This window comes from Phocoena phocoena, chromosome 13 (assembly GCF_963924675.1).
Source record: "Phocoena phocoena chromosome 13, mPhoPho1.1, whole genome shotgun sequence".
In the NCBI taxonomy this organism is placed as follows: Eukaryota; Metazoa; Chordata; class Mammalia; order Artiodactyla; family Phocoenidae; genus Phocoena; species Phocoena phocoena.
In genome coordinates this window covers 74,236,618-74,248,925 of record NC_089231.1, presented here as the reverse complement: position 1 = coordinate 74,248,925, position 12,308 = coordinate 74,236,618, and the positions used below count along the sequence as shown (strand labels likewise).

The following is a 12,308-nucleotide window of genomic DNA, read 5'->3' as shown; positions in this document are numbered from 1 at the left end:
CACACACACACAAATGGAATATTAACCATAAAAATGAATGGAATATTGTCATTTGCAGCAACATGGATGGACCTAGAGATTGTCTTACTAAGTGAAGAAAGTCAGAGGAAAACAAATACTATATGATATCACTTATATGTGCAATCTAAAGAAATAATACAAATGAACTTATTTACAAAAATAGAAACAAATTCACAGACATAGAAAACAAACTTATGGGATTAATAGATTATATTAATCTCTATTATATATAAAATAAACAACAAGGACTTACTGCATAGCACAGGAAGCTATATTCAATATCTTGTGATAACCTATAGTGGAAAAGAATCTGAAAAAGCGTGTGTGTGTGTGTGTGTGTGTGTGTGTGTGTATAACTGAATCTCTTTGCTATACAACTGAATAACACATACTGTAAATCAATCATACTTCAATTAAAAAATAAAAATAAAATGGTAGAGCTCTCCTACTATAATTTCTAAGTTAATTGGCTCATTTTTTCTCTTTTCACAAATAAGTTAAATGGATGCTCATGTGTAACTAATGCAACTTCCTTGCCTCCATTTAACAAGAAAGTATATAGTTAGTACTCTTCTGGTGGTGCAGTGGTTAAGAATCTGCCTGCCAATGCAGGGGACACAGGTTCGATCCCTGCTCCGGGAAGATCCCACATGCCACGTAGCAAGTAAGCTCATGCGCCACAACTGCTGAAGCCCACGTGCTCCCGCATCTACTGAGCCCGCGTGCTGCAACTAATGAGCCCACATGCTGCAACTACTGAGGCCCACGCACCTCAGAGCCCGTGCTCTGTAGCTAGAGAAGCCACCGCAATGAGAAGCCCGCGCACCACAACAAAGAGTAGCCCCCGCTTGCTGCAACTAGAGAAAGCCCACACACAGCAATGAAGACCCAAAGCAGCCAAAAATAAAAATTAAAAAAATTTTAAAAAGTATATAGTTAACAGTTCTACTTTGGCCAGTTTAAACAAATTTAAAATGTTACAGTCTAGTGAAATATTCTTATATTGCTAGTCATGTCAATTGGAAAAGTAATCATGGAACAGCTCTGCTCAGTGGAGAGAAAGTAATCTGTCCTAGATGGTACTTGACCAAATCAAGCATATCGGGCAGAAGGAACACACTGTCAGGTTTTTTTGCCAATTTGAGGATTAATTAAATAATAAATAATTACCTGAGCACTCAGATTATAAAAGTAGTTCATTTCAGATAGTTCAAGAAATGTATGTGTTAAACTTTTCAGCATTCTTTAACAGAACTAGAGTTATTTCTTGAATGTCTTGTTTTCTTTATTCAATCTTTATGCAATGAAAGTAAAAGAGATGTTTTTGAGAACATTAGAAATAAGTATCTAAAGATTAAAACATTTCATAATACACAGTGGTGGCAAGGTATTAGGAAGCAGGCATATTTGCACTCTGTCAGTAGGGGTACAGTAAATTGATCCAACATTTTTGGAGGACAGTTTGGCAGTTCCTATAAAAATGAATATGCATTCCTTTTATCTAGTAATTCCACTTATAGGAATTTATTCACTTATAGGGTATTCTCCTACAAGTACAAAGATTGATTAGCAAGGATATTTTTTGAAAGCACTGTTTATAATAGCAAAGAATTGAAATACTCTATAAATGCTCATAAGCAAGGACTAGTTAAATAAATTATGGTATATTCATATAACTAAATGCCAGACAACTGTTAAAAAGAATAAGGTAGGGCCTCCGTGGTGGCGCAGTGGTTGGGAGTCCGCCTGCCAATGCAGGGGACACGGGTTCATGCCCCGGTCCAGGAGGATCCCACGTGCCGCGGAGCGGCTGGGCCCGTGAGCCATGGCCGCTGAGCCTGTGCGTCCGGAGCCTGTGCTCCGCAGCGGGAGAGGCCACAACAGTGAGAGGCCCGTGTACCACAAAAAAAAAAATAAATAAAAAAATAAAATAAAAAAAAAGAATAAGGTAGATTTACATATTGACATAGAAAGATATTAAAACACTATATGTATTTTTAAAGCCAAAATTTTAGTAATGTTTTAGATAGATAGATAGATATGAATAGAAAATTTCTATAAAGACTCACAAGAAGCATCTCTAATATGGATGATATTAGATATATCACTGGAGAGTGGTACTACTAATTAGGAATAAGTGGGGACTTAAACTTTCATTTCAGTCCTTCAGTTCATCTTAATTTTTTTTCTCTAAACATTTGTTGCTCTTTTTTTAAAAAATATTTATTTATTTAGGCTGCGCCGGGTCTTAGTTGCAGCATGTGGACTTCTTCTTAGTTGCAGACTGGGCTCTTAGTTGCGGCATGCATGTGGGATCTAGTTCCCCGACCAGGGATCGAACCCAGGCCCCCTGCACTGGGAGCGTGGAGTCTTAGCCACTGGACCACCAGGGAAGTCACCTGTTACCCTTATTATTAAAAAAGTTTAAGAGTTTAAGAATAAAAGAATAACTGAGCTAAAAGCATACCATCTTTTTTTATATTCACCTATGATTATAGATGTCATTCTCTGCCACAGTTTTGCCACAGCTGTTACTGGCTGCTTAGTCAGGTACGGTAGTCAAAACTCATCATTTTGAGAAGTAAACTGTAAGTCCCATGCCTGTCATTTTCTGCTTTCAAAATGAATTATCCTAATATAACCCCACGACCACCAGAAAAGGTCCCAGGGCCATGACTAGCTGCCCTAAACCTAGAAGGAGAAAGTTTTTTATCTCCAAGAGAGGTATGGCTCCTGGATATTAAATAGCTTATCTTTGCAAGGCCACCAGGAGAACAGAACTGAAAGGTATGGCTGCCGAATATTTCTGTATTTCCCTGTATTTTTTAGCTTGACCTTCATGATGTTGGCCAAGTCACCAAACAGGCTGTTCTCAGTGGACTTGTGCGTTTGACAGCTCCTTATAACATACACATGGTGTTCTCAGTACCTGAGTTTTTTAAAAAGCAAACAACTGATCCTAGCTGCCCTAAACTTGTAGCAATGCGATATTTCTTTCCTTTCTTTATTTCCCTACACTTCAGTGATTAGACTCAATCCCACAAAGTCCTGAATTACAAATAGGGAAATGGGCATACCTTCAAACCTGCCTTTTTTGTGTTACAGTGTAAAGGATGAATATGTCTATAAATTGGGAAAGTGAGACTCAAAGAGGTTAAATGACTCATATAACTCATACCCATATCTATGGTAGGACAGGAACTCTTAACCCTGACCATCTGACCCTTAACTTGTTTTTCCTTTCATCATACATCCCTCCTCTCAGGAGCAGGGCAGATCTCTTCAGAAAGACCACTGTTATTCTGGCTTACTCTCCTACTTGAAGAACTTCAAAGAAGCTCTGAAATCCACTATGGAACTAAAATTGGCTTTGTAACCTTTCTGATACTTTGTTCAGAAAGCATTTAGAACATTAGAGTTATGTCAAACTTCAGAGATTATTATTTAATTTATGTGCAGAAATAGCTAATATTCATTCTGGTAGTCAGGTCTAAGTATCTGAGCCAGTTTCCATCTCTGAAAAAGAAGAAAATAATATACTTTGGAAGGTGCATTAGCTCCTTACAGATGGTACTTATATGTCTGATTGATCCGTTCCCCTCCATCACCATCACAGACAAATGACTGGCCACCTGACTGGAGGTGGCCATGGTGTGGTGGGAGAGCACAGAACTGGGAGGCTGAAGACCAGGGCAGTGCCACTCCTCTCAGCCTCCACCTCCTTGTCTGCAAAATGAGGCCATCAATTCCTGCTTCTTAGGGCTGTTGGAGATTCATATGAGAGCTGTAGGTTAGAAGTCTTTGTGAACAGTATATCCTTGGGCACATCTGAGGAGTCAGACAATTAAAGGAAACATTATAACATAGTGGTTAGGAGCTGAGACTTTGGTGTCATGCTTCCTGGAGGGAAGAGACAAATTTTATTTCTAGGAAGATCACTTTGAGAGGAGACTGTCTACAGGAGCATTTCTGATACCACCTGAGCTAGATTTGTAGCCCTCAGTGCATCTCTGTGGTTGTCTCATGATTCATGTCAAGGCAGTGATGCTCAGAATGAGGTCAGCTGCCTGAATTACCCAGTGCTTTGTAATCTGAACATATTTGAAACCCTGATAGTCAACTGAATTCAGTATAGGCAATCGAACTGCAGCATTTATAAGAGGAAATTTTCCTTATGGGCCCTAAATTCTATTTGAAGAAATTTCAAGAGTCAAATAAAATTGCTTAGTATTAAAAAAAGAAGAAAAGAAAGAAAACAAGCCTTTCTAAATTGGACTCATGAAGTTAGTTTCAATAGTGAGTGATAGAAATAGGAAAAACTATTTCAAGATACTGTGTAAGAAGGCAGTATTGCAGTCCTAATTTCGGAGTAAGACAGCCCAAAGTTTACCATTCTGATGCTGTCATTCACTAAAATGTGGGGCAAGTTCCCTCACTTCCCTGAGCCTGTTGCCTTGGAAGTAAATTGAGGGTGACAGGCCCTACTTTGGTTGTGACAATTAAGGTAAAGCATTTAGCACAGTTCTTGCACATAGTGAAGTACTCAGTAAATAATACTAATTTTATTTTTAGGCAAGGATGACTAATATTGTGTTTCTAAGTGATTAAGAAACAAGCTGGTAGTGTCTAAAATTAAATTTAGAATAAGGAAGAAAAAGAGATGGTTTAATTTTCTTTTGTTGTATGTTTTGTAATTGTTTAAAAATTAGCAGTATAGGTTGATTCTTGTGGCGCTGTAGTCTGGGGCAGGGGGCACGTTTGTTGAATCTATGGAACCAAAAAAAGATGGACAATTGGTTATACAGCACTTGAAGATAAAAGGAACTGTTGAACCTATAACCATTACTGTAAGAGCCTCATTGAACAGCTAGCCTACCATTTCAACATTATTACCATCCCACCTCCTCTGAAAGCCTTTCCCAACCATTTCTGCACACCGTGATCTTTCCTGAGAACGCATAAAGCTTACTGACCCTATTTGGCCTCAGAAAAGCACTGAGGCAGTTACTTAACCTGTCCTGTGGCTCTCCTCCACAGGGCAGGGTTCAGGGCTTTCCTCAGTGGGGGCTTGGCTGGGCCCTCCGGAGGATGACTGAGTTCATATCTTTCCAAGGGTGCATTCTTTCAAAGTACTCTCCTGCATATTCAAGAGAAGGTGCTGACACACCAAATGGTATTTGGTGTTTGCTGTGTTTCAGCATTAGAGAATAAATGGATTAGGGTGGGAAACGAGCACCTCAGCCAGCACTCCCCAGAGAATCGAAAGTTCCTTGAGGAATGAACAGAAAAAATCTTAACAGACATGACAGGGTATTTTAAATAGTACCCATGTTGACTGGAAGTAAGAAATACAGACAGAGATGATTTGCCTGGGCCCCACCAAGGAAATGCATGGGAGAAATAAAGGAATTTCTAAGGTATTAGGTATATTGGTCTTATTCTTCCATGTAAAATACTGAGCATGTCTCTCAATTTAGATGTTTGCTGAGCTTCTGCAGAACCATAATGATGATAACTAACATTTGAGAACTTACAATTTTCTAGGCCTGTTTCCTCTGATCAGCAAAGTGGTCTTAGACCTAGACAGAGTCATTCATGGTGGAGGTAGGGATAGGGGTTAGTCTTGTTTGGGTGTGAGGGAACAAAGGGACCAGGGATGGGAGACCAGTTTCTCATCGTGTACTTGTAGAATAGAGTTGCAAAGAGATGCTTGAGAAATGAAAGGCAAATCAGTCCTCTTTTGTACAACCTCTAAGTCAGCTGTATGGTCTCTTCTGCTTGCAGGCATCAGAAGTTGAGAGACAGCTATCTATGCAAGTCCATGCCCTCAGAGAAGACTTTCGGGAGAAAAACTCATCAACCAACCAGCACATCATCCGACTCGAAAGCCTTCAGGCCGAGGTGAGCCTCCCCGTGCAGCAGTGCTTGGATGGAAGTGCTTTTCTCATTGGAGCTGCCGTGCCAGGTCTTTTAGACAAGGAGCCCTCTGAACAAAAACCTGCTCTATCTAAAATCTCTAGGGAGACATATCTGTGAGAAACTAAATGGGGAACACTTGACCATGTTCCTCCAGGTAGCCTGTTGTCTAGAAAAATAAGGTTGCTCAGAGTTACTGCTGAGTGTGTTGAAATTATGAATGCCCTACTTTTTACTGAATATGTTGATCCCTCAAAGAACATCCATGCCAATCCTAAATAGAAGATTGGAAAGGGAATCCTCCCTTCCTCCATTCCATTTGGGTCCAGTTCAGTCCATCTTAATAGGGCCTATTATTCTCACTTATAAACTGAGAGTAATAGAAGTGTCTACTTCATAGGGTTGTTGTGAGGACCTGATGAGTTAATACGTGGAAAGCACTGTGTGTGGTGTTTGGAAGAAAGTAATGTTATTGGAAATATATGAGAAGGCAGGCAGGGTCTATGGCCTGAGAGGGCCAGAGGGGGGAAAAAAGTAGCACTCAGGGAACAATACTTTGAGAATCCAGTTGTGGGGAGGAGAGGGGAAGGGTCATATCACCAGTCCAAATGGGGGCTGTCTCCTGAGGAGGCTTCCACCTAGTCTGCTCCCAGGACCCCTCAGCCAGGTGTCCAAACAGCAGCCCTTTGGCTGAGTCACACTTTGAGGGACGGTCTAGCGCCACATGATCGTGCACCCCTGAAGGAACCAGCCAGCGTGGTCAGGCCCAAGAGGCCCAGATGGCTGCTCTCCTGCTTCATAAATGACATGAAGATGTTTTTCCTAAAGTCTGTCAATATCTTCTCTTTTCTCCTGGCTCTCCCTTCCTTCTTCCCTTCCCTTGGAATTCCTACTGGTATTGAGCAGCAGGTTCTTGAAGTAAGTAGTTGGTGCTGGTGGGTTTGGCATGCCTGCCTGTGACGGTTTGTGTGCATGATGTGCTGTTCCACCACCTCTGCCGAAGTCTGACTCCATCGTGTTGCCTGTTTTCCTTTCCCCACCACCCCCAATTCACTGTTTCTAGACCCTCATGACACAGGGTCTTTCCCAGGAATATTTATGGCCAGATTTGGTCCCAGGTTTCAGGGTGTGTAGGATGGGGTGAGGGAGTTGGCTGTCTAATGCCAATTCCTTGCTTCATCCAATAACACGGCTACTTTTAAAAGCCAAGCTATGAAATTGTTTATTTCAAATAAGTTACTTCACATAGAGCTGAATCGCTAAGTTTTTTTAAGGGGTGGGGCTGTGTATCAGAACCATATTTACCTCATGACTTCACTAAGTGGAACTTGGGAAACAAAGGTGATCCATGGGAAGGAAAATGTAAAGGTCAGAGGGTATTTAAATGAAAACCAACTAGAGTAAGAATTCCCTTCATGTGGGTAACGCTGCTTCAGTGTGGGGAATAGTGGACCCATTCACAAAAGGGCCTGCTCCTTTCGGTCCCTTACCCAGGTGCACACTTGAGAGACAGTGTTTCTTTGTTTGGCCAGATACCTGATCCCTCTGGACAAAGGCCACATACTTCATTTCCCCAGGACAGCATCCTATCTGATAGGTGGGTGGCCAGGGAAGATCTGTGCCCTATGAACAGAATTCAGAGAGTGAGAACAGCCAAAAAGCAGGGGGAAGGTAAAGATTTCAGAGGACTTGGGACAAGTTAGACATTCATTTCCAAATCTCCCCTGGAAACAGTCTGAGGTTGGTCCTTTTAGTGAATTGTTGTCATGCTAGACTAGAGAGTGTGGAGAACATCTTAAACACAACAGGAGAATATTCACAAGAAACTGGTTGAGAGATCATTCTAGCAGAAAACTGATAAATGGGAGGAGCTGGGGGACCTGCAGGACTCCAAAAGTTCCCAAGGCCACTAGCAATTGAAGGGATTTGGGAAGGCTTCCCATAGCCCCCGAGCAGGACAGTGTTCTTGGGCTGAAGCATCGCTGGCCTTGGGGAGTGCTGGGTGGCTTCTTACCCAGCATCTCTTTCCTCTTTGCCTCTGCTTTCTCACTGAAACGGAAGAGACAAGACAGACCTTTCTAAAAGAAGGTCTGTATCTTTCTTGAGACTAGCTAGATACTCAGTGTACAAACATATCAACCTGTTTAATAAAAACAGAAAAATTGCTTCTATTCACAAACTTCTTGCTCAAGCAAAAGATACTTTAAGTAAAATCAGTTATTTACTTGTGTCCATGTCATGTTCCTTCCCAGGACACGGGCTGATGCAGGCACTGCTCTGTTTTCTGTATCCTTCTGGCTCCCCCATTAACCCGGGGTCTGGACCATGACTCAAGAGCCAGACCTGCCAGCAGTGGGGGAAGGACAAAGGAGAGACATAGAATATGAGAATACAGCAGCTCCAGAGACTGTCTTGGGCATTTTCTTGTGCTCAGGACTTGAGAAAGAAGAATGGTCCCGCAGATTAGGTTCCACTGCCCCGTAAACCGTGGGGTTGAAGTAAAGTTATAGGCAGGGGACTTCCCTGGTGGTCCAGTGGTTAAGACTCCACGCTTCCACTGCAGGGGGCACGGGTTTGATCCCTGATCAGGGAACTAAGATCCCACATGCCGTGCGGCAGGGCCAAAAAAAAGTTATAGGCAGCAAGGTGGGGCCCTCCTCTGTCTTATCTGTGGAATTTCCAGAGAGCACTAACCTCCCTTGCCTCTGCCTGGCACCCCACATTCCAGCTTCCCCAAAGTTCAACTCCTACCCCTTCCCAGACAGGTTTCCAAAGGGGAGGGGTTTTCTCCTCAGCTTAAGAGTTCACAGCTGTTCCTTCAGAGGTAGAGGCACCAGGCTCCTGCGCAGAGCACTTGGAGAGACACCTGCCTTCATGTTCCGGGGCTGGTCCCTCCCTCCCTACTCATCAGCCCGGGTGTAACTCCACACCACCCTTGTGGCTCTCCACCCTTTCAGATCAAGATGCTGTCGGATCGGAAACGGGAGCTGGAGCACCGTCTCAGTGCCACCTTAGAGGAAAATGACCTGCTCCAAGGGACTGTGGAGGAGCTACAGGACCGGGTGCTGATCCTGGAGAGGCAGGGCCATGACAAAGACCTCCAGGTACTGGGGCAGAGAAGCAGTCATGTAGGACCAAGGTCAGATCAAAGGAGTGCTTAGCTGCCCAGCCAAAGGGAAAGGCTGGGAGGCCAGTGCCACTACTGGGGTCAGGAGTGGGTAAAGCTGAGAGGTCTCTCCTTGGGCCCGGTTATGGTTCTCCTCAGGCTCTGCTAACTGGGCTGGTCTTTCTCTGCCGAGAACAAGCGCAGTGCTACCACAGGTCATCCTTCCAATTTGTTCTGAGCCACTGGCCCCAGGAGCAGTTTCACTGAGTTCTTTCTGGGCTGTTAACGTGACTGGAACGCCAGGAGTGCTGTTCTGCCTCCTGGGGTTTGTGAAACCTGCCGGAGATTTCAGAGGGATCCTGTGACTCTGTGCCTGGCTCACAATGCTCTCTGCTGCTGCTTCCCCAGGCTGATGCGTTTAGTTGGCTGGCACTGAACAGAAACCAAGAAGCTGCCCACTGAACACAGCAAGACTTATATCCTGATTCTGCCAGTTGTTAACAAAGGCCCAGGCTGACCCCTCTATGAGCCTAATTAGCCTCTTTTTTTTTCCTAAAGGAAATTGCTTCATGGCTATATTTGTACTTATTTGGGAACTGCCACCAGGCCTCAGCTGAATCCCAAAGCTCACACTTGACAGGAAACAACCCCCTAAACAAAACGATAATCACTCAGCCTCCCCAGAAATAGAGTGTAGCATCTGCTGCCGAGAAAGCTTTGCTGTGCTGGCCTAGGACCACTGGGGCCAGTGGCTAAGAATGCGCTGCTTCCCCTTGGGCATCCTCTGAGTGTGCCAGGGAGCGGAGTAGATTGCCATGGTGCCATTCGTGTGGAAGTGGTCAGCCAAGTATTCTCAAGTGCCAGGTGTGTCCCCACCCAAAGACCAGGCCTCAGAAGGCCCCACTGGGCTCAGCAGTTGGCTGTTGAGGAAAGCCCTCGGTTGGGGAGACCTCTTAGGCTAAGGAGACCTCTTAGGCTAAGGTCACTTGACACCATCAGTTGAATGGCCATCTGAGTAATTAACCTCTTTTAGGGCAAATTAACAGTTTTTCTCTCTCCATGCTTTTATACCTTCAGCTCAGAACTTTGTATGAGTGGGGCCTCAGTAATTGTTGAATAGAAAATGATGCTGGCTAAAGCCTCACAGCAGTTTTCAAACCGGAAAGGAGTTTGTTCATATTTTAAGGTTGACGACGATAATAGCATGAACATCTGTATGCCACTTTACAGAGAACAGAGTGGTTTTGCATATATTCTAAAACTGAGGCTTAGAAAGATGAATCCTTTATCCTAAGAAGTGTAGTAAGTCCTTGGTAGAATCCAGAAGAGGACCCTCCTACCTGCTTTACCTGGTGCTCAATGATAGCTTCCAGTGTATCACTTGCCTCTGGAAGTCAGTGTTTCAGCATTTATTACCCCATCAGGCACTCTCCTGAGGGTTGCTGAGGTAGAGTTTGGAGAGGAGAAGGAAAAGAAGTACAGAAAAATGGGAAAATGGCCCTGCCTAAAACAAACTTCTAGTTCAGCATGAATTCACAAATGAAAAGTCCTTATTTCATATCAAGAATGGGAGACCTGGAGATGGGGAAGAGCCAGGACCAGTGTGGACCATGCGGTGCCTGGCTGGCACAGTGGGCTGTATGTTCTCTAGCAGCCAGAGTCCCCAGTCACACCATGTTCACATCCTCACCATCTGCACACTCGCTGTCTTCCAATTGGGCTTCTTCAAGAGTAAGAGCGTATCACTAGTGCAGGGCCTACATCAAGTCAGGGAGTTCCCACCTTGATTTGGAAAATCTGCATTTATGGGCTGAAGTCTCATCTTTCCGAACTATTTGTAATTTTTTTCCTTTTATTCATATAAAAATCTCCTTAAGGTGTTGCTAATTAGTTCTATGGATGAAATGGCCTGTACTGATACAGAAATAGAAATTTCAGCTCACTCAGGGAGTAGGTGAATGGTCCTAAATCAGACTTGTAAAATGTAGAGCTAGTGGCCTTGGAATGTATCTAATCCCATGATTTTAATCCTTTTCCTCAGACAAGGGATGAGAAGAAGGCTGAGCAGGCAGGGCAACAGGGCTGCCACAGGCAGAGTAGCCCCCTTTAATCTGGTTCACTGTGTAACTGGGGTTCTACTGTCAAACACAGATTTTTAAACCACTGATCAAATCCAACTCTGATTTTTTTTTCAGGCTGAGCAGGGATAAAAATTATTACTTATTGAGCACCCAGTAAATTTAAAAATCAGGCATTTTGCTGAACTCTTAATACCCAGTAAAGGATTTGTCCCTCTGAGGGCAACTTAACTGCCCTATTTCATACCAAGCTGAGCATCTTATAAATGTGTGCAGGGGCCTTGTCCCAATCAGTGGGTGGCTTTCATCAGCAGAGAATACAGGCCCTGCTTACTGTAGGGACCCAGGAAGCAAATGAACTGGAGTCTAGACCTCGCCCTGACTCTGGGTATGTACCATTAGGGAAATCACTTAACATCACACCATCTCAGTTCCTGCAATGTAAAATGGGGAGAGTGCCCCCACTTCTGCCAGCTTTAAGGGCATGAGTATTGAACTTAGTATACTCTCCAATCACAAGACATTTGGTGTCTTCCTTGTTCATACATATAAATACATTTGGTTTCATCTTTGTTTTATAAAGGGTGATATTTCTTATGTTAGAGGGTTCTTATATTTAATAGACTCTTCCTTGCTTTGGTTTGTTTTTTCTGAGTTTGGATCAATTATTGACCAGAGAGGGCAGACCTGTCCTGGTCTTTGTCTTTGCTGTTATAATTAATTAAGCACCTTTGAGTGTGCATGAGTAATTGAACTAATGTTGTCCAGTGACTAAGAACTTGTACTTGTCTGTGCTGAACTTCTCCTGCTGAGATGTATGTGGAGTTGTCTAGAAAATAATTGCAAAGCATTTTGTCAATTTAGTAAATGCCGTTTGTAATTGTGCCAAATGCTTCCTAGGCATATCTTAAAAAAAAAACCAAAACCTAATTTCTTCTTTCTGAGTTTCCTCAAAACCAAGGCTGGAGGAGTTCCCACTGGACCAGCAGGTATTGCTGATCCACTGGAACCATGCAGAGCAGGCTTGCCAATTCCTTTTTCGTTCTCCAAGCAGCCAGGCTCCAAACTCTTCCTAGTTAAGGCACATCCAGACCACTGGTGCCATTAGCAAATGTTCTCTGATACTGGACCAGCAGAAAAGAGGCTCCCAGGGCACCAAAATGATTGGCTGCGGGCTCTGCAAGGCA

At 43.4% G+C, this 12,308-nt stretch overlaps 1 protein-coding gene across 2 annotated transcripts in view; it reads left to right on the top strand.

Annotated features, from left to right (window-relative positions):
* Nucleotides 1–12,308, top strand: part of BICDL1 (BICD family like cargo adaptor 1) — a 97,336-nt gene that overhangs the window by 65,539 nt on the left and 19,489 nt on the right. For both annotated transcript variants that reach the window (XM_065890159.1, XM_065890158.1), the window contains exons 3-4: nt 5,806–5,922; nt 8,895–9,041. In XM_065890159.1, the coding sequence (XP_065746231.1) occupies nt 5,806–5,922; nt 8,895–9,041 (264 nt within the window). The remainder of the gene's footprint in view (nt 1–5,805; nt 5,923–8,894; nt 9,042–12,308) is intronic.